We start from the raw sequence: 22,323 nt of genomic DNA on the forward strand, positions 1-22,323 counted from the left end.
GAAGAAAATATTAACCATTAGGGGGCAGGGCTTGGGGATATTCAGGACAGATCCCATGAAGGAGATGGCACCTGAGCTGTGCTTTGACAGAGATGAAGCAGAGGGTTAGGACAGGATATTTTGGACATAGGCAACAGTCTGGGTAAGACCCAGAGTGAGGCGATAGGCTTCCACAGATAGTATGGTGACAGCAGCCAATTTGACTGGAATGGAGAAAGTATAAAGGGGGGTAAGATGCCTGGAAAGGAAAGTGGGAACCATATTGTGTGAGGCATTAAAGTTTACAACAAAGGTTTTTTCTTCTGGAGATAATAGAAAACTTACTAAGGCTTTCTAATTATGGAAATAAAATACTTAGTCTTACAACTTTTTGTGACCTCATTTGGAGCTTTCTTAACAAATTAAAGTGGTTTGCCATTTCCTTCTACAGCTCATTTTACAGATGAGGAAACTGAGACAAATAGGGTTAAATGACTTGCCCAGAGTCATACAACTACTAAGAGTCCAAAGATAGATTTTAACTCAGCTCTTCCTGACTCCAGCCCTGATGTTCTATCCACTGCACTACCTTAGAATTTCTCATTTCTTGGCGACTTAGCTCAAGCATTACCTCCTCCAGGAGGTAAACCTTCCCATTCCCTGCCCAACTGCTAGTACACTCCTCTATTCTGCTTTTATCCTATAAGGTCGATTTATATGTTTTTTCTCCATTAGAATGGGGATTCCTTGAGGCAGAGAGACTTATTTTGTTTTTTTTCTTTTTATCACTACAAAGTAAATAGTAAATACTTGATACCTATAATTTATTGATTGAAGTCTGGTTGTTAAGAGGTCAGGTTGGGGGGACACTAAAGGAAATCATAAGAGTTAAAAAACGGGCAGATTTTTGAAAAATCTGGGTGAAAAATGATATGTGTCTTCAAAGAAAATGAGGCTTTTTGGATGAGGGAAAATTTGGAGGGGAAATATGATAACTGCCTCTTAGTTATTAGAGATGCTTGTGGGACAACAGACAGTTGAAAATGTGGAACTGGATTTCAACAGTATAGTTGGGGCAAGAATGTAGGTACTAATGTCTTCTACATAGAGATGAAACCTGGACTAGGACAATATATCTAGGTCTGAGATCATTTAGTTAGCAAGGATATTTTGAGTATATTAATTCTTCTACTTGGAACCCCTTCAGGGAAGAAGTGGAATATATGCAGCTTTGGACAAGAAGCTGCATTTTTAGCTTTCTCATTTTCACTTTATCTTTTTGTCTCTAGGTCAATCAGACTATATCAAATATAAAAAGGGAGGAAGAGAAATCATGATGAATGTTCAAACTAATACATGATAAACAATATTTCATCAGCTTATGCTACAGTACAATTCTTAGGACTACAATAACCCTAACATTTCTATTGTGCTTTAAGGATTACCAAGTATGATATAGGTATTACACAAATATTGTCATCTCCATTTTACCAATTAAGAAACTGTGATCCAAAATCTCCACTGTTTATCTGCTGCCCTACTGAGTTTCAGCACCATAGAACAGGATGCACCTCTCACCATATGTTTATCACCCCATCAGGCTGCTGATTCAAGGCTTTATTGATACCACCTCCCTCGATTTCCTTTCCCCTCTAATTGGGAGACAGAGTAACAAACTCTTCCTAAAGGCAAAACCTGGACTCAAAAGCGTCAACTGCCCTGCTTGGTTCATCTGGTGACTCATTTTCTCCCCAACCCCACTTCCTGCCTCCTTTTGTTTGTAGTCTTTCCCTTTAGATTGTAAACTCCTTGAGGGTATGGATTGTGTTTCTTTTTATTAATTATATTCCCCTCATGCTTAGCAGATTGCCTGACATACCATATGCCTTTAATAAATATTTTTTGGATTGCATTATAAAAAGTCCTATAGTTAGTAAGTATCAATACTGAGATCCAAATCCAAGTCACTTGACTTCAACTCTCCCTGAAAAGTATGGGGGTCTTTGATGTTGAATACAATGTGAACATCGATTCATCCTTCAACCTCCCGATACAAAAGGAAAAGGACAGTTTTTGCCTCAAAATGCATGAATTACAGGGGTAACCCAATAAGGCAAGTGGACATATACTAGATAGGTCATTTAGAGTTAAACTGGTGAGGTGAGGCTAAAATCAGATGTCTGTCATGTTTCTGGAGATATCTTCATATGCAACTACAAAAAGGATTCCAAACAGTAAATACAATTGTGATATGTGACATAAGTAATGTAGAGGTAGAAAAAGAAATAGCATCAGTGTATTTTTTTATACTGGTTAACCATCTTTTTCTTGTCTCTCTAAGTACTAGACAGAGCCATTAACAGACAAAACTAAAAGAGATTTAGTTTCAAACACATCATGAAAATTTGCAGGCAAACTACTTGCTGCACACACTCTATTGGTTACCCTGTATTCTCATTCTACTTAATTTTCCCTATACCTCAATTCTCAATGGGGATGGACAAACTTCATTTGTTGCTGTAGTGGGGAATTTCTGTATTTTTGTCATTGAACTTTAAAGCAAAAGCATCTTAGAAAAATTCCTCTGTCATCCGAAATTTCATTATTTTAAAAAAGTCATAGGTAATTGTATCATAAATCTAAAGGGGGAAGATATCTTTGAGGCCATACACTCCAACCCCTCTCATTTTACAAAGAAAATTGACCCACAGAGGTGGATGTGATTTTCTCAGGATCTCAGGGCTTGTCAGTGTGTAACCAGACAGGCCTTCCAGACTATTTTCTATTCACTGCTCACCTTCTCTTGTGGCACTTTTCACCTTATAGGTATTTTTGCATGTGATAAGGAGCATGTAAAACTCCTCGAGAGCAGAAGCTGTTTTGCTTTTATCTTTAACACCCAGCCTAGGGCTTGTAACAGAATAGTCACTTAGTAAGTGCTTGTTAACTGAATGAATATTTTAAAGGCTGAGCACTTCTTTAGCACCAAACTAGCTCAAATGCTTAGTACTGGAATTTCAATAAATAATTAATAAAGGAATAAAATTTAAATGTCATTGGGGGAAGGTACTCACGGGGGATTGTCGCATTTCCTTTGTCTGAAGCGGGCTCCAGTCCCACATGTCCTGCTGCACATGCTCCAAGGACTCCATGTACTCCAGTCCCCATCCACATGATCTGGGATAGGAGTTTTACTGACACACTCCCCAGCTCGGCACCACTGAAATAAAACAGGAGGAATGTATATTCACGGAATAAGGAATTCTCAGAAAGGTTCTTTTAAGGTTGTGATTTGGGCCAAGGAGAATGGAAAAAAATACTTGAATAAGTTCTGTTTGTCCATACAGGAATGAGAATGGAATGGCTCTGGACTCCCTCACTTTATAAAGACAATTAATTAAGGCAACCAGAAGTTAAGTGACTTGCTCCAGGCCACACAGCTAGTAAGTGTCCGAAAGCACATTTGATTTCAGGTCTATCTAACTTCAGACCCTGTGTTCTATCCATTGCACCATCTAGTTGCCTTCATTGTGCCCACAGTAGGTGCTTAATGAATACTTGCTAATGGATTCTAGCATTAAATATCTCCTCCAACAAATAAAGGCCAACAATCCCAAAGAATGGCAAATAATTCTTCTGTCAGACCATGGTGAGGGCATTAGAAAAGAAAAATGTCATTTTGTGTCTTTTTTTCATTTGGATTAGGTAAAAAAGACTGTTCTTTGCTTCATTTCTTTCAAGGTCTCCCACTCCATCTGGGGCCATAGCCAGTCATCCTGATCCAAATCTGACTACTGGATCCAGGTGACTCCAGAGGAGAAAGTGAGTCTGGTGATTTTTCACAGTATTTAATACAATTCACTTACATATCATGGCATCATAATGATGTCATGGTCCTCTTCAAAAATGAAGGACAAACAACAAGGCAAACAGAACTTAAGTGACTTGCCCAGGGTCATACAGCTACTGTGTATCTGAGGCCACATTTGAACTCGGGTCTACCTGACTCTAGGCCTAGTGCTCTATCCATTGCACCATCTAGTTGCCTCTTCCTTAACCATAGTAGGAGCTTAACAAATGCTTGCTGGATGGATTCTAGCTTTAAATATCACCAATGAGTAGACCATGATGAGAATATTATATAAGAAAAAATGTCATTTTGCTTCAAAAAAGAATTACAGGACAAGTGTCATAGGAAATGGTGAAGAAACTGAAACCATGTTTGACAAAAAAATCAATGAAGGTTCTCCTACAGTTTCCCTTTGCAATATTAATGGGACTTCATCAGAACAGAAAACAATTCTTAAATTCAAATCCTGATGATAAATAAAAATTATTGTAGAAGAATGCAGTTCCACAGAAGACTTAAAAAGACATTTGCTTAGAGAAAATAATTACCTTATCTGCCCCACACTCAGTGCCATCCAGAGGAGGGTCCAACTTAGTTTTGCAAGATGTATCCCCTTCCACAAGACACCACAGTCCTGCACACATCAAATGCTGTAATTGCAAAGGGAAGGGAGAGATTATTTTAATGATTTCCAATATTAAAGCCAATATTAAATTTACTGATTTTGGCACCCAAACTCTGAATTGTTTTTAGATTGAGAAAAAACTAACTTCTTTTCAATTTCTATTTAGGAGTAAATACTTGCAGTTTATAATGGGAGAATAAGGAAAAAATAAAATGTGAATCATTTTGTATGCAAACAAATTATAAACATGCTTTTAATGTGGAAATACACACACATATGTACAGTCAAAAGTTCATCTGTCTCACACCAAATCTTTTGTAAGAATTGTGGCAAATAAAATTAGCTGGATCACATATGACATATCAAGTATCTGGAAAGGAAAAAAATGTATAATCAAAATAGATTCTCAAAATCAAGATGTGTGAGAATTCACTCTTGAATTTGGGGATCATCCCAATACCTTTGAGTTTTCCAAATTACTCAAAAAGACAGAAAATATATAATATGTTGACCTCACATGTCCACATGGATAAAATATACAGACACCCAATATGCTTCCAACTTGTCTAAGGAATGAGTCACGGATGCCACTTATTCAATACATCAAAATCAAGCATGGCTAATTTAAGGCATTAGTGAAAGAAGCTAACTTTCCAGTGTGTAGACCAGATGATGGATGGGTAGGAAGGCCCATACTCTTAAGAAAGAGTAAGGATCAAAATTCCTTACATAGAACAATAAAGTATAGTTTCAACAGTGTTCTCCCCAAATCTCAAGCTTGAATATGTTTATATGTTCCAATGGAGCACTTTCAAGTAATTTTAAACATGTGCACAGTTGCATAAGAATGAATTTGCAACTCTTGCTTTTCAAAAGCCAAAAATACCAAGAAATTGTAGGGACCAAAAATAGAAGGATAAGTTGAGCAATAGAGGGTGAAAAGAGTGAAAGAGATCTTTAGATCTATCCAATTTGTCAGAAGTGTCTATAATGAGCATCTGAAGCTGAAAATCTGAATGGAATATTATATGTGTCAAAAGTATATAGTCTGCTATGATTGTTCACCTATCAACATTTAAATAAAAAAGATGAGTCTTACTTGCTGTTCCAGTTGGTCTTAAATATTTATTGTAATTTGTGGATTAGTTTGATTCAGCACACTTTAGCCTTATAGTAATTCAACAATATGTATATTTACATAGGTATGCACATATATGTGAAAGAAATTGAGAACTATCAAGTAATACATGTATTTATGTGTCTCTAGTGTCCAATATAGTACAAAACAAATTATAGAAATAAGACTGCATTAAATAGTTCATTCATTAATGATGATTCACATTGATATAATGTTTTGCCATTACAAAGTAATTTTATTTGCATTATCTCATCTGATTCTCAAAGTAAACCTCTGTGATGGACCATGGAGATACTCTTTGCAGTATTTTACAGATGAAGAAGCAAAGGGCCAGAGAAATTAAACAACCTGCCAAGATTATGCAGTTAATAAATGGCAGTCTCAGAGCTTAGAGAATTGAAAATCAGGGACCAAATATTAATTTAGATTCTATCACTTTAGGCCTATCACTTAACCTTTTGAACTAAATGAAAATATAAACATAGGATGAACATCATCATCATCATCATCATCATCATTATCATCATCATCATCATAATCTGACTCCATAAAGATGGCATACAATAAGTGAAAACATTAAGAAAGCTATCAAATGAAATAGTTACCTAACTACTATTCATATAATACACTGGGCAATTCAGAGGAAGAAATGATGATGATCAGTCTACAAGGAAGACTTCTTGGAGTTAATATTTAAACTGTTTTAAAGGACGGGGATTTGGAAAGATACAGCTAGAGATGGGGCTGGTGGGAATGTGAGCAAAAAGCATATAGTTAGGAATATACAGATTGACTAGCAAATAATTCAGTTTAGTTAGAATATAGGATGTGTGAAAGAGAATAGTGAGAGATGACTTGATTTGGAGGTAATGTAAAAGCTGGATAAAACTAAGGATTTTTGAACAAAATGAAGACAAGAATTGATTGTCTTCATTCTCCCTCATGCCACGTATCTGATCAGTTGCTGTATCTTGCTGTTTCTACCTCTATAATATCTATTAATTATGTCCTCTTCTCTCCACTTACAGTTACCACCTTAGTTCAAAGTTATCATCACTTCTAGCCTAGATTAATGCAACAGTCACCCAATTAGTCTCCCTCTTCAAGTCCTTTACTTCTCCAGTTCTTAGTGTATATTGCTGGCAAAGCAATTTTCCTTAAGCATCAGTCTGACCACATGACTCCTGTATTCAATAAATTTTAGTCACTTTCTATTGTTTCTGGAATCAAATATAAACTCTCTGCTTTTCTGTTTAATTCCTTACACAACTGGGCTCCAATCTATGTTTCCAACTTACTATAACACTATACCCTTCCTACACTCTATTATCCAGCCAAACATGAATTACAGTTCCATCTATGTGCCTTTGTACTGGTCCCTCTCAGATGTCAGAATAGCTTCCTTCTTAGTTGTACTTTAGAGTACCTCTCTTCCTTGAAGACTCTATTCAAGGGGCAACTAGGTGGCACAGTGGATAGAGCACTAGCCCTGGAGTCAGGAATACCTGAGTTCAAATCTGACCTCTGATACTTAATTACCTAGCTGTGTGGCTTTGGGCAAGCCACTTAACTCCATTGCCTTGTTAAAAACACTCCAAGAACCATTCTCTAAATGAAACTTTTGGATCTCTCTAACTCATAATGCTCTCCTTCCCATACTATTTTGAATTTAATTACTCTGTATATGCATCTGTCTGTATTCAAATACACACATATGTATACTAATATATTTATTTTTCTATATATATTGTATGTATGTATATGCATATGTATTTGTCTTTCCCATGAGATTGTAAGCTCCTTGTGAATAGGAATTTTTTAATCTTTGCATTTGTATCCACAGCATCTAGCATAATGCCTGGTATACCGTAGGCATTTAATAAACCCTTGTTGCTTCAATGGATTTATGAACAAAGCTATATTGTAGAAAGCTTAAGGTGGTAATGGAATGCAAGATGGATATGGAAGTGGGAAAGAAGAACAAAGACAGAGAGATTAGTCTAGACTACTTCAATATTTCAGCATAAACTAGAATCATAGCTGGGAATTAGGGGAAGAAAAACTCAAGAAATAGTAATATTAAGGAAGACATAGCAACTGAGTGCATGTGGGAAGGGAGATAAAGAAAAGTTCAAAGATGACTCTGAGGTTTCAAAGCAAATCAGGGAGATTAGTGAAGACATAAGGAAGTCAGGAAGAAGGGCAATGGTGGGGTGGGAGGGGGGAAGGTTGTCAGTTTACTTTGTACTAGGTTGAAGTTAACAGTGTACTAAGTTAGAGAAATCTAAGAAACAGTTGGAAATGCTGAACTGAAGGTCTTCCAAGAAATTAGAACTAGAGAATAGATGTGGGAGTCATCTTTATGGAGGGAAAAGTTGATAGTAGAATTGGATGAGAAATAAAGATTAAAAAGCATTAAAAAGATGTGGGTTTTACCATAATATCTTTTATGCTTATAGCTTATGCTATTAGGAAAGAGAAGCATGAATAGAAAAAGAAGAAAGCTTGATCACAGCTTTTGTGGTTGAGATCTAGTTTTGCTATTCAATTTGCTTTTATTTTCTTAAAGCAAAATTTTTATGCCACTAATGACAGAGTTTATATCATAGAAAAATAGGACTATTACAGCAGCCAACTCTATTGTGTTGTTCCAAGTAATAATAATAATAATAATAATAATTATACTCGCTTCAATATAATGTTTCAGGGCTTCTAAATAATGCTACAACTTCCAAAGGGAAGAGAAACACACAATAATTACGCAGTAACAAGGCCATATGGTGGTGATATCAACAGAGTTCCACAGGAAGTGAGCGGTTCATTGGGATCTCCAAAAATACAAGCCAGATGAAGTGATGAATATTGCTGTATAATACTTTCTTCTACAATTTTCCAAATCTACAAGCCGTTCCTTAGGAATGGCCATTCTCATTTCCATATTTGATGTATTTAGCATAACAATCTGTGATGAGTTATTCTGTGGAATGAAAATAATGGCAGTGCCACTTGATTGTTTTTAGTCATAACTCTTAAACTTTGTGTGGTTCCTGCTTTGGATTCCACTTTTTCATTCAAATGCAACAGGATATTTTGTGAAGAAAATGGGTTCTACTTGTTCCCATTAATTTTGGAGAAGTTAAAATGCCTCTATTAAAGAAATATATATATATATATATCATATACATATACATACACACATACATGCACATTTATGAATACATATAGGGAGGCTATTTTTAAAATTTCTTTAAAGATAACAATATTACAAATAATTTGTCTTCAATCTTTTCATCATAATATACGAATGTGATTAGAGATCTTCAGATGACAGATGTTAACTAAATAGAAAAAAAATCCATTTTGGCAAAAACCCATTTGCTTTCATTAGAAAACCTGTCTGTGAAATAAATGAATCTCTTATAAGACCCTCTTTGAAAGACTGTCAAGGAAAAGAAAGGTAAGCACATGTGTATGGATGGAAGAAGTGAGATTAGATTATAATCCTACCCAGTATCAGCAGGTACTAATCCATCTCTGGTGGACTCATGCTATGATTTTATGACCTGGTTCCATTAGGCACAGTTTAGCTCTAGTTCAGATGTTTACATTGCTTATCATCTTCATAAATAATAGACTTGTAAATGATGGAAAGAGAATCATAGAATTGTAATCCAGGAATACAATTTTCTTGTAATTGATAAAGAAAAAGGCAATAAAGAAAAGGACAAATCTTCTGAAGTGGATTTGATTAAGATTTATTTTAGACCTAAGATTCTATGTAAACCATGTGAAACATGAAGCTATATGCCTTTTGGCTCATAAATTTTAAAATATACTGGTTTTTAATCTATTATCACTAGAATTGTATTTAATGCAGTAACACATCATATATATTTATTTGTATTAATTATATATAGTATATACAAAATGTCTTAAGCATATTTATTATATTGTATTATATTTATCATATTAATAAAATAAATGTGTGTGTTTGTCCAACTGAACAGAGGGGGTTTTCCCCCCTCATTCAGTACAGGGTGATACACAATGATTTAGAAACAAGAAGAGGAGGAAGTAGATGTACCGGACACAGAATAGGCAAGTAACAATGAAATGAGTCAATGTGTCTAGTCAATGAGCAAGGATTCATAGAAATAGTTGTTGGGAGGTTCCTATGGAGTATCCATTTTGATATCGCATTCTTTCCAAGGGAATCTTTGCTGTGGTGGGTACCAGGTTTGGAATATTAGTGCTAATGATGACTCCCACATCTATATATAATTAGGATAGTAGTAGGGTAAAGAAAGATTCTAATCCCAGTTAATATAAATAGCAATTTTAATTCAAATTCCTTTCTTCCATAATTCCCCTAGGTGGCTGGATTCAAGGTTTCTTGTGATCACAGTGTTGGAGAGAATATTTTTACAATATCCATTTATTAAAAATTTTAAATGTTTCCAGATAATGGTGATACTCAGTATATATATTTATGGTTTCTACTATGTGCTAAGTGTTGGGAATACAAAAAAAAATCCAGACATTTCTGTCCTGAAGGAGGTTATAATGCAATGTAACAACAATCACCTATGTACAGTCAAGTGATGTACAGGATAAATAAGAGATAACTAAAAGAGGGAAGGCACTAGAATGAAGAGGAGTTGGAAAAGATTCCTGTAGAAGATGGGGAACTTAGGACTTGAAGCTAACCGGGGAAGTCAATTAGTGAATATGAGGAAGGACAACATTCCAAGTGCTGGACACTGCCTGGAGTCAAGACATAAAGTGTTTTGTTCTTTGAATAGCAAGGAGGCTTAGTGTGCCTGGAACAGAGTATGCAATGGACAATGGAAAGCAAAGTTCAAGAAGACTGGAAAAGTAGAAGGTGGCTAGGTTGGAAGGACTTTGAATGCCAAACAGAGTTTTTTGTGTTTAATCCTGGATGCAGTAGGGAGCCACTGGAGATTATTGAGTAGGGGAGTAGAAGTTGTACTTTAGGAAATAGAGGAATAAGAGATAGGGAAGAAAAATGAATATAATTCTTAGAGAAAAGTACCAAAGTTGTTATGATAGTATTTTAAAACTAAAAATTGCCATATAGTCATGGGAATTTGTAATAGAACTCTTGTGTTAGAGGTGCCTTCCTAACATGAAAATCTGGTATAAGTTTAAATGCCATTAGTCTCAACAGTACTATGATCAGTTTAGTGGGACAGGGGATAAGGGGGAAATGAAATGGTTAATTAAAGAAATTGGAACTAATAAGTTTCCCCTAAAGGGTTAAGTACAATAGAGCTCAGAGAATGCCCCTAAATACTCCCTTTTCCTCTGCTTTTGTTCAGTTGTTTTTCAGTCATGCCTGACTGTAGCTATTGAATGCCTTATAAATCTGCATTGTACTTACTTAGCTAGAGTTCTGAGCTGAGAAAAGAGCTCTGTTACAGGGGAATTCATGGTTTTATAATTTTTATTCAGTACTTGAAAGTAATTGAATAAAAAGGTTTTTTTTTTAATATTTTCTTGAGTTTTATATATGCTATTATGTGGGAGCATGCTAGTCTCCACACTCTGCATCTACTTAATGTCAGTGTATTTGGATAAGAGTTTTGATTCAAAACAATAATGAAAGATAATGGTTATGTAAAAACCCTCAAAAATGTGTTGCTGATAAACAAGCCAAAAAGCAGATTAAAAAGAAAAGTCAAGAAATGGATGAAAAAGATACTAATCCAAATTTTCCATAAATACTCCAATTTGAAAGTCTTCCCTTTATTAGCAGACTTCCAGCTTGAATAGCAACCTTGGGGCTCTGCCTGATTTACAGGAGCTCTCTGCATTGATGCCACTGATGCAGAGACCCTGTCTTTCCATGGATTGTTGAGGGGGCCAGGTACTCTGTTCAGGAAAGAGAATCAAGAGGTCAAGGATGCAAAAGAGGTCGGTGTTCAAAAAACCTAGATGGCTCTCTGGTACAGAGTCTGTCATGAATTTTCAAACACTTTTGGAAAATTGGGACTATCAGCTGCCAAAGTACAACAACATCAGGAGAGGATGCAGATGTTTGGAAAGAAATGGAGAATGAGACAGTCAAGACAGCTCTCTAAACTGGCATCGATGTGAGTCTACTACTGTACAACTCTGTCTGAAAGAGGTTGTGTGTAATTTCAGGTTGAATTTAGTTACCTCAAGTCTTGCCAGATTAACCTAGGTCCTTTTTTCTGCCTGTAAGTAAAAGGAGCAATTGAACTTGGGTGGGGGGGAAGTATCCTGGATAGATCTAAACAATGATCCTGATTATAACTGATACCAATATCAATGAAATCAGAGATAGATAAAAGGGAGTCTTATGAATGGCAAATTGGAATTAATTAGAAGAAAAATTGATGATGCACTTAGATTTTATCAAATTTATCAAAATAGAGCCATTTTTTTTTTTTTTGCTGGGGAGGGACATCTGTAAAAGAGTAATGCTGATAATGCTATTGGTGATGAATGAAAAATAGAGGTCATATTAAAAAAAAGGATATGGAAAGAAGGAATGAGAAAGAATAACAACATGTTCCCACTTTTTACCACTAGATACCCTCAAAATGAACTAAATTAAAAAAATGAAATGCCATATGTTTAAGGCAGTAATAAAGTAGATGAGAATGCAGAAGATACTCTTTCCTTATTCCTATATTCTAGGTTACTTAAAACAATTGTACTCTTGCTTTGGTAATAGGATTTTATTTTTTAAAAGCAAAATAAAAAAAGGTAAATAAAGGATTTAAATCTTCCTTTCAGATCCTTATAGAGGTCAGACTTCAGTCAACTACTAAGGCTGACCAATACCATTTCTAGTCACTCTTTTCTATGTAGGATTTTTTATATTGAAATGGATCATATATTATGAGAAGATTGGGAAAAGTTGGATAAGTAGATTTATATATCCATACCATGCTGTTTTTTAAATGAAAGCATCCAAGACTTCTGTTAACAAGAACAAAAAGAAACAAATTGACAAGGTACTGTCAGATCTGAAAACACTCCACTCTATATCCTGCTTCAATATCAACATTATGGTAAAAAAATCATACTTCATGATTTGTGAGCCTCTAATTCATCTGACATAATTACTGGGTTTAATTAACTCCAGGGAAATGATTAAAAGAAGTGACTTTGTTATTTTTTTTAAAAAGCATGAAAGCAGGGGGAAGATGTAATCATAAAAAAAGATTGAGTAGGCTAATTTCCTAAAGTGTATTTCCTTTTTTCTAACAAATATTTACTGTCCAATGTTTATTACTTTTACATTTGGGCTTTTTTTTTTGGTAATGCTTTATTGAATTAAAAATACCACATTACCATTGGCTAAAAGAAGAGACAGCTATATTTGCCAATAACTTCTGGAAGTGATGCCAACTACACATGCCAATTTTTTTATTTTGGTTCATATTTCTGTAGACAGCTTAAGGCTCACAATACAAGCATTCTGCAGATGAGATGTGAGAGATACAATGAGGGAAGAAAGCTAAAGTGCTATAAAAATTAAAGCTGACTATTTGATGCTAATTTTCTTAACATAGTTCAGTGAGTGGCATAAAAATATTTAACCTAGCAGCAAGCTGTCTCATGCCTATTCTCAAGGATCATAGCAAAATTTTTCAAAACTTTCCCCCAAATATTTAAATGAAGAAATAGCTTTTATTTTGGATTGGTTGGGAAAGTTTTTCACTAATCATTTGTGCCAAAAGAATGCCCACAGATCTAAGAACAGCTCAGAAAGATTTGTGATTATGATATACTAGCATCAGAAACACTTACAGCAAGTTGGCATTTCCTACTGTGGGTGGCAGATCCAGAAATGCCACTTTCTTATCCTAATAAAACATGTGAGAATGCTGCAGTGGAAAGAACTCTGCCTGGATCTGAAATAGGAGAACTTAGATCGAAATTCTGGCTCTGCCGTTTACTACCTGTGTGAGTTGCAAGTCACTAGGGGCAAATTCCTTTTATTTTTCTCGGTTTCAGGTGTCTTATTTTTTAAATTGTACAAGAAGATCTCAAAGATCCATTATAGCTCTAAAATCTATGATCCTATTTGAGTATCAATGGAAGAATCCTAATCACCAGAAAGTGTGTTTCATCAAAAGCTATCTTTAAGACTTTTACCTCCTCTCTTCACCCTCAAAAATGAATAAAATAACAATATTACTTTTACAGTAGTCGTGGTGGTTTATAGTTTTATTAATGGAACCTGAAAATACAACCTACACAGATTTGTTTCTCATTGTTTTCTTGTTCTGTATTAACTTGTTTCCAAATCCAAAATAAATAAAACAGAAAATGTTAAACTTATAGTAGATTCTCAGCATCAGCATGTGTTCAACAATTTTATTCCTTTGATAGTTTTGAAACTTTTATAATTTATTATTTCTTTCTTTTTTATAATAATTTTAAATTTCCATGAGTTTTTAAGGAAAAAGGAAAAATTCACAGAAAGCAGTTTCTTTAATAAAATTTAAATTCTATTCCAAAGTAGACCTAAATAACTATAATATAGGGTCAGAAATCTGGTTTCCCATATAAAACTAAGAATGAAGAGATTTATCAATTAAAGTCTTAACCAAACAGTCTTTGATTTAATCTGAGGATCTGGGTAACTTTGAAGTGGATCAGAATACTAGTAACTGAGTTTTGACAAGGGGACTGGATGGTCTTAAGATCACCTATCTATAAGTTCGATATGATATTTTTTTGAAACTACTGAATTAAAAATACCTTTGATAATTTTGTTGAGAATTCATAAGTGCTCTGAAATAATCCTATAACTAGTTACCAGTGCCTTGGAGAATTAGTATGTGAACCAGGACAAAGTTATCATGTATTTAAATAATGGCTCAACAAATAATGTCTCTTCCCATGAAACTATAGTTCCTTAAATTTATTACGCATTTACAGTAAATCAAATTGAATTTAGAGGGTGCTGGCATCTCTGGGTTCACAGTCAATCATAAGTTTATCTATTAGCCTTTAAGATTCCATACTTACCTTATCATGAAATCTACTAATAGTTCTTGGTTTATAAGGTATAACTGCTTTATACCACTGGAATTTGGATTTATTCTGGAACTTCTCAGAATGCCCTTGGAGAATATTTACTAAGTGGTACTAGAAAAAAAAAACACTCAATTTTTCTAGTGCTCAAGGGTATTCAACATGAGGGCATGAAGGCATATAACTAGTTGATTTCAGTGCCACTTTAATGAAAATTACTTGGATCTGGAAGTATTCAGGGGTCCTATTTTTTCTTTGAAGATTCTAAAGCAAATACGTGCAAATCATCTAGTCTAAAGTTGGTGTAGTAAAGAGATCTAAGAGATTTGTAATCAGGATAATCTGAATCTGAATCCCATCATTAACCACATGACTCCTGGTAAAATTATTTGACTTCTCTAAAACTCAGGTTTCTCATCTGTAAAATGGGACTTATCCCACAAGGTTGTTATAAGGATCCAAGGGAATAATACATGTTAGAGCTTTGCAAAAATTAAAGGAGAACGAAGTGAATATTTAACTCCTGTTATGTCCTAGTGGAACAGGTAAGTGGCTCAACGGAAAGAACCCTGGGCTTGGAGTCAGGAAGACCTTAGTTCAAATCCAGCCTAGACACTTTCACTAGCTATGTGATCCTGGGTAAGTTACTTAGCTTCTGTTTGTCTTAATCCATTGAAGAAAGAAATGACAAATCATTCCAGTATCATTGCCAAGAAAATCCCATACTAGGTCACAAACAGTCAGACATGATTGAATGACTGAATAACAACAATGTCAACATGTCTCAAGTCTTCTGCTAAGCATTCAACAATGTTTATCTCATTTGGTTCTCACAATAATTCCATGAGGTCAGTGTTATTATTATTATTATTATTATTATTATTATTATTATTATTATTATTATTATTTCCACAGATGAGGAAACTGAAGAAAATCAAACTTAAATGGCTTACTCAAGATCAGGCAGATATAAATGCTGAGACTGGATTCCACTGCTAGAGTTCTATCTAATTGCCCTATATCAAAATTATAACTGTTAACTATCATAATCATCATCATCCATCTTTTAGGATAGTTCAAATTTATATCACTGAAACAGCTCTGAAAACTGGGCAAGGACTACATGTGACTTTTAAGTCTTGTTATATTTTTGCTTGCCTGGATTTTACACTGATAGAATAAAAAGTCCTCAGCTAGGTAAAGGACCTAAATTTTTTCATACACTATTGGTGATAAATACAACAGAAATAATGAAGTCTAATCAAAATCCAGAAATGTAAAGTCACAAAAAATGAAAAAGAAGGGTGTTACTGAAAACTATCCAATTCAAAATGTGAAGCACGAAGTGTTTGGGTTTCATGTAAATTAGTTTTTTCTTGTAGGCAGTAACCTTTCCTTAATTCAAAAATATGGTTATTGATTTTTCTCTTCCTTAAAATTACTGGATCAATTTTGAGGTCAAATGAAAAAGTTCCTCTCCTTTTCCTTCCTTTTTTCCTTGACCTCTCATATATTATCTCCTTTGATACTTCTTAATGGAAAGATACCTGACCTTATAATGAAGAGACCTAAGATCTTTTCTTATCTTCACTACTGACTAGTTGTTATAACATCAAATGTAAGTCATTTAACTCAGTCTTGCAAATAAGGACTCCCTCACTCCTCTGAGCAAGTAATAATTCATGCTGGGTCTGGAGAAGAAAATGCTGATTTCATTCATTTTATTACCTGTGAAACTCTCAAGGAAAGCGTAAGTAGGAAAAAATGTTTTGTTTTTCCTGGTGACCTACATGAATAAATGTTCCTCCCTTTGACTTCCATAGCAACTTACAAAATGGGAGAATCTTTCTCAATATACACTCAGTATTTTGAAGTCCTTGGAAGAAAGATGTTAAATGTATAGTAATTAGAATTTTCTGTTGACTTCTACTACTATGCTAAAGGAAGAGAGAAAAATATCATCTGATCTCCCCTTTTCACCTTTCTATCCCCATTCCATTCAAGATGAGTATAGCTTATTCTATCTAACTTTTGCTAAACCAACCAATATCTTGAAGAGAGAATCATTGTGGTTATATTTTGAATGATTTCCCTTGCTCAGCTCATGTCTCACCTTAGACTACGTCCCATTTGGGGGATTCATTCTACTAACCTAACATGCATGTAAACATTTTCTTACTCTAGGCAAATTTGAGAAGTAGGTAAACATTCTCTTCAGTGATATTCTCTATCGTTTTCCCTTTTATCATCTGTTTCAGGCCCTTCACAATCTCCTAGAACCTGCCACTATTTTAAAAAAAAAACCCTATTCTTGTTTTATCTAAATATTGACCCTCCTTATCCCCTCCCATTGACTCCTTCAAAAAATCTTTTCATTTCAACATTCATTAAAAGCACAGAATTTACCTTAAAGAACGTTTGAATGAACGGGCAGAAAAGATATACAAAATAACCATTAGAAGAGAAAATATGATCAAGTACAAATGAGAGAGTCAGGTAGAGTACTCTGAGGAAGGGATGTAGGAGAAGTCACTTTCAGCCAAGGGTATAAAAAAGGAGAACTTCATAAAGAAAGGGATACTTGAATTGAGCTTGGAAGGAAGGGGGGAACTTCAGCAAGCAGAGATGAGAGGGAGGCAGAATCTTTTTTTAAGGAGAGAGAACAAGCATAAAACAAAGTACAGCAATGGCAAGACAGCAAGGTAGGAAAAAGTCCTGTTTATCTATCTGTAAAGTTTACAAAAAAGAAATAATATGAAATAAAGTTGAAGAAATAGATTAGAATAAGATTTTAGGGATTTTGTGCTTATAAGCATTTTTGCTTTATTTGATAGGGAATGGGACATTTGAAGAGTTTTGGTGATTTGGCAAATCTATCAATGTTCACTATTTTTTAAAAAATCTACATTGGAAACTTTCCAGCTTATTCAGAACTTAATCTTTTCTCAAATCTGGAGTTTACTTCCTGGTGTTTTTGTTTGATATTTATAAAGAATCAGGCAATAGTGATGAAATCAAAGTGGTTTCTTAGGAAACATAATCAGCTAGTAGTTTGAAAGATGGATTGAAGACAGAAAAAACTAGAGTCAGGAAAACCAGTTAGTTAATTTAGGTGTGGTGAAATTTGATCCTGAACTAAAGTGGAAATTAAGGAATAGATGGAAGTTACTTTGGGACAGAGGTATTGACACAGAATAGAGAGGGAAGAGAGAAGCAAAGAAAAGATTCCAAGATATTCAGGTTACATATCCAAGTAACTAGATACAGTCCTAGGATCATAAATATAAAGTTGTAAGGGAAATAAGAGGTCATGGAAATACCTTAAAGAGAAACAGGAATATTAGAGGGAAGGCCAGGCTTTGTGTAGAAGCTGACATGTTCAGTTTTGGACTTGAGCTACAGATAGACCATGTGGGTTTCCAGTGGTTGAGAATACCAGACCTGACTTCAAGGGAAAGGTTATAGGTAGAATTATGGAGACAGGAATTATCTGCAAAGAATTAAACACTGAAATCATGTATCAAAGTTCCAAAGGAGAATAATAGAGACAAAAGAGAAGGCAGTGTCAAGTATGGGATGTAGATACTACCTTCATTCAAGGGTGAGAGAATGTGGAACCAATAAATAAGGTAGATGAAGAATAATTAGAAGTTAGAAGGAAAACTATGAGAATCATATTAGGTTTGCATCTTAAGTATTATTGGTAATATTACAGAAGACAAGAGAGAGGGTAATGAGAAGGAAGAAGAATTGTCAGTAAGAATAATTCACCTTTTATATACTGTTTTAATGTTTATAGACCATTTCTCCTCCAAAAGACCTATAAGGCAAGTAGGGAAGGGGGGGGCACACATTTATTAGGTGCCGTGTACTTAAGCACTTTACAAAACTTTTCTCATTTGACAGGGAGGGAGAAAAATGATAGTTTGCAACAACAGCAGGATTATAAGAAGATTTATTGGGTTTTTTGGGAAAAGTGGAATCTGAATATTTTTGATGTTTGAGAGGAAATAGAAAGTAAAAGAGCAAAGGTGGATGAAAGGGAGGAGGGGACAAAATCATGGAGGGGGATAGGAAGAGGGAGATTCAAGGGTACATACTGTAGATAGATTAGAATTGAAAGAGAGACAACTCTTCTGCTATTGGGGAATAGTTTGTAGAGAATATAGAGGAGGAGAATGAGAAATTTATAAGAGTGGGCAAGGCAAGGTAAGGAAGCTTATATTACATGAAATGAGATTATGCTATATAAGAAGTAAGCTATGGTTTGAGTCAGTCATACCTTGTAAAAAAAGAGTAAACTAGTTAGAAACTGGGCATTCTCATTGTGAGATGGCCTTGTAGTGGAAGGAATTCTTGCCAAATATCTGAAAAGTAATTAGGAAAGGAAGGAAAAAAGCTACTTTTCACCATAGAATGATTTTGTTTACTGTACGAGATTTTTTGGACTTTTCAAAATAGTTATGACTGATGATAACATTTGCATTAGAAGATGAGAAAAAATTAGATACTCTTAGGATAGATAGCTTCAGAGCTCTACAAGCAGCCCAGCAGAAAGCTTCACCATACATAAGGGAAAATTCAAGAGAGCCTCAAAAAGCAAAGAAAAGGACTTCCCACAGCCAGGAACTAGCTTTGTCACATGAATTTGCTAAAATTGAGGCCATGTCCCTGGACTCCATATGTACTCATGGGAGAGTATTTTCCCATTGGAAATGTTCTATACCAACTATTCTTTTATACCCCTTTCTAAAAGTTAATTATAGCTGGCTAGTTAATTGATATCAACTTAATAATAAAAAGGGGATCACATCTGTGTGGGCTCATAAGTGATAATATTAAGAAATCTACCAATAACTGTTTAATGTTACCCCCAAGGACCCTAAAGAGAGAAGTCTGATCTGTGGTAATTTAAGTGTAATTTGAGAGAGTAATCCCCCAATTATGTGCAGTATGTAAAGTATTAAATGTTAATAATAGTTTCTACAAGAATCTTCAGTGCTGTACACAAAAGAAATTAATATTGGCAGAAATTCCAGATCCTCAGAAAGGAAAACAAGAAGATCGTTTCGAGTAGAGTTCTTTTATTCCCCTTCAAATCACATTATACTAGTGGTTACCTGTTTTGCCTCCATATACAACCCAGTCTATGAAAAAGATATCTACTATGTGACCATATAGTCTAGACAAAACAAGATTATTTTTTCCCCAGTGATATAGGAGAGGCAGGATAATTTAATGATAGAGACAGCCTCAGAGACAGGAAGGCCTGGGTTGAAGTTCTGTCTCTGACAGAATCCAGCTGTTGGCCTCTAGGTACACACATTCTCTAAGACTAAGTAAGCTGCAGAGAAGTTTTTGAAATACTTTGGAAGAGGAAGATTCCTTAGCAGTCATTGCCTATACCAATGAAATCATAGGGCATATTAAAAATAAGATATGGAAGATACCCATACAAAAGGTCATTTTCCATGTTATTGGGAAGGGGAAGATTTGGCTCAATGCAGATTGAGAATGATGGGTAAGAAAGGAAAGTGGATACCCTTGGACCACTGAAATCCTGGGATAAGTCCTAGGTTCCAATCCTGCCTCTGACTCTTATTATTTCCTCTGAATTTGGGCATCATTTAACCCCACTAGTGTCATTATTTATGAATTTAAATAACAATACTTGCTCTGCCTACTTCATTTTTTTGTTGATTAAATAGTTAACATAGTACATTTTGAACCATAAAATATAAAATAGCAGGCTGTTTACACTAGAAAGACAAAAAGGTCTTAAAATTAGTTTAAAATTCTGCAGAATTTGTGTAGTAAAACACATAAATTACAAAGTGAAGGTTGCATTATGAGTGTTATTTGTAGACTGGAGAAACCTTATTTGATAAAAAGTCATCAATCCATTCAAGTATCAAGTTTATCTGACTTATTCTGTCCTCTCAATAGTCATAAGAAACCCAAATGACCCTATCTGTTAGCTTTTCCTTCTTAATTAGTTTTTCATAATAATATGTTACTTTACCAAATTCTCCCATTCTATTTTAGACATTTGCTAATTGGCTTAATAATATATTTAAAAGTTTTGAAATCCCATATCATGAGGCGAATAGGATGTAGAAACATTACTTAAGAGCCAAAGAAGGTAGTTTAAACATTTCTTTTTAACTATTCACCTATCTCATTATAGTTTAAGTTCCTTGAGGGTAGCAACTGTCATTTGTCTTTTTAGATGATATATAGGCTAAAATAGGACGAGTTGTCCTGGGGATTTGTTTTTGATTCCTTTCTGAGCTTTTCATTCATGTTGTGTCCCCAGGGTAGCACTTACCTCCATGTTCTTACAGAAAGTTGCATTGGTTCCAAAGAGTATCTGGCACTGTTCCTCAGCACTATAATGCATGCCAGGGAGTTTGTGAGGAAGTCGTACAGTGTATTGACTTCTGGGATCTGTTACCAGCAAACACATACTAACTTTTGACCTAAAATATTAAAGAATTAAGCCAATTTAAAGATATATGTAAAGTATAAATTATGTATTTTGTAAAAATATCTATTACTATATTATATAAGTACGTCTATTTTATGGTTTCTTTTTCTCTTTTTTATTTCCTTTGAAACTGAGAAAAAACACATTTCCAAATGATTTTTCCTAAAAGGGATTTAGATAGAGAGAAACATTTAGTTCTATGTTTCCTATACTGTAAAAATGTCAGTGACTATAAAGGGAATTTGAGGATTAAGTAAATAGGGATGATCTTCTTCGCACTGGGAGCTGGATACATATATATATATATATATATATATATGCATTTATAAGGAAAATACATACATATATATGTATGCATTTATAAGGAAAACATTTGAAATAGGCTACTCTTCTGAATTTTTCTTATTAACAGTAGACATTAAGCAAGATCTTACTATGAATAAAGTATAAATAGATACTGGGTTTGAGCAGGAGAATTTTTGATCTTTGAAAAAAAATCAATATAACGTGAATGCTTAAGGGATTCCTAGCTAGGGCGATGTTTTTTCTCACAGTTGTTAAACAGGTAGGATAATTTGCAAAGGACTTCATTAGTTTTGCCTTACTGAAAAATGTAAGTAGATAAAGAATGAAATGAGCAGAACCAGAATAATTTAAACAATCAATAACACTGTAAGAAAAAACAATTTGGAAAACTTTAAGAATGATGATCAATACAATGATCATTCCTGATTCCAGAGGACTGATAATGACACATGATGTTGAAGATAGGTGATGGATTTAGGATGTAGTAGAAATAAAAATATTTTGTGTATAGTCACTGAGGGAATTTGTAACAAAGGATCTTTCTCTTTTAAGGTGATAGGGGGGTGGGGTTGAAAGGAAAGAAAATAGATTTCTGTTAATTTTTTAAAATAAAAAGGTAACAGGTAGAGGTGTTACTGGAGCCAGGTAACATTGGTTTGCAAAAGTTAACTGTTAAATTTTCAGCACAAGCATTACCCCTTAGAAATCAGCAGACTACTAAAAGAGGATTGATCTATTCTATCAATTATCTAGATTTACTGTTAGGAAAAAAATTATTAAAGTAGATTAAATTTAAAAGTGTCTCATGTGTACATTCCTCCCACCTCCAGAGCTCATTGTTAAATATCTACCCACATACTCCTAGGGGAAACTGGTGGTATAGACTAGAAGAAGATTGTATA

At 34.5% G+C, this 22,323-nt stretch overlaps 1 protein-coding gene across 2 annotated transcripts in view; it reads right to left on the reverse strand.

Annotated features, from left to right (window-relative positions):
- ADAMTS17 (ADAM metallopeptidase with thrombospondin type 1 motif 17) overlaps positions 1 to 22,323 on the reverse strand; it is a 511,869-nt gene that overhangs the window by 196,773 nt on the left and 292,773 nt on the right. For both annotated transcript variants that reach the window (XM_074234214.1, XM_074234213.1), the window contains exons 10-12: positions 20,957 to 21,107; positions 4,378 to 4,479; positions 3,054 to 3,199 (exon numbers count right to left, since the gene is read on the reverse strand). In XM_074234214.1, the coding sequence (XP_074090315.1) occupies positions 3,054 to 3,199; positions 4,378 to 4,479; positions 20,957 to 21,107 (399 nt within the window). The remainder of the gene's footprint in view (positions 1 to 3,053; positions 3,200 to 4,377; positions 4,480 to 20,956; positions 21,108 to 22,323) is intronic.

Source organism: Macrotis lagotis, chromosome 4, assembly GCF_037893015.1.
Source record: "Macrotis lagotis isolate mMagLag1 chromosome 4, bilby.v1.9.chrom.fasta, whole genome shotgun sequence".
In the NCBI taxonomy this organism is placed as follows: domain Eukaryota; kingdom Metazoa; phylum Chordata; class Mammalia; order Peramelemorphia; family Peramelidae; genus Macrotis; species Macrotis lagotis.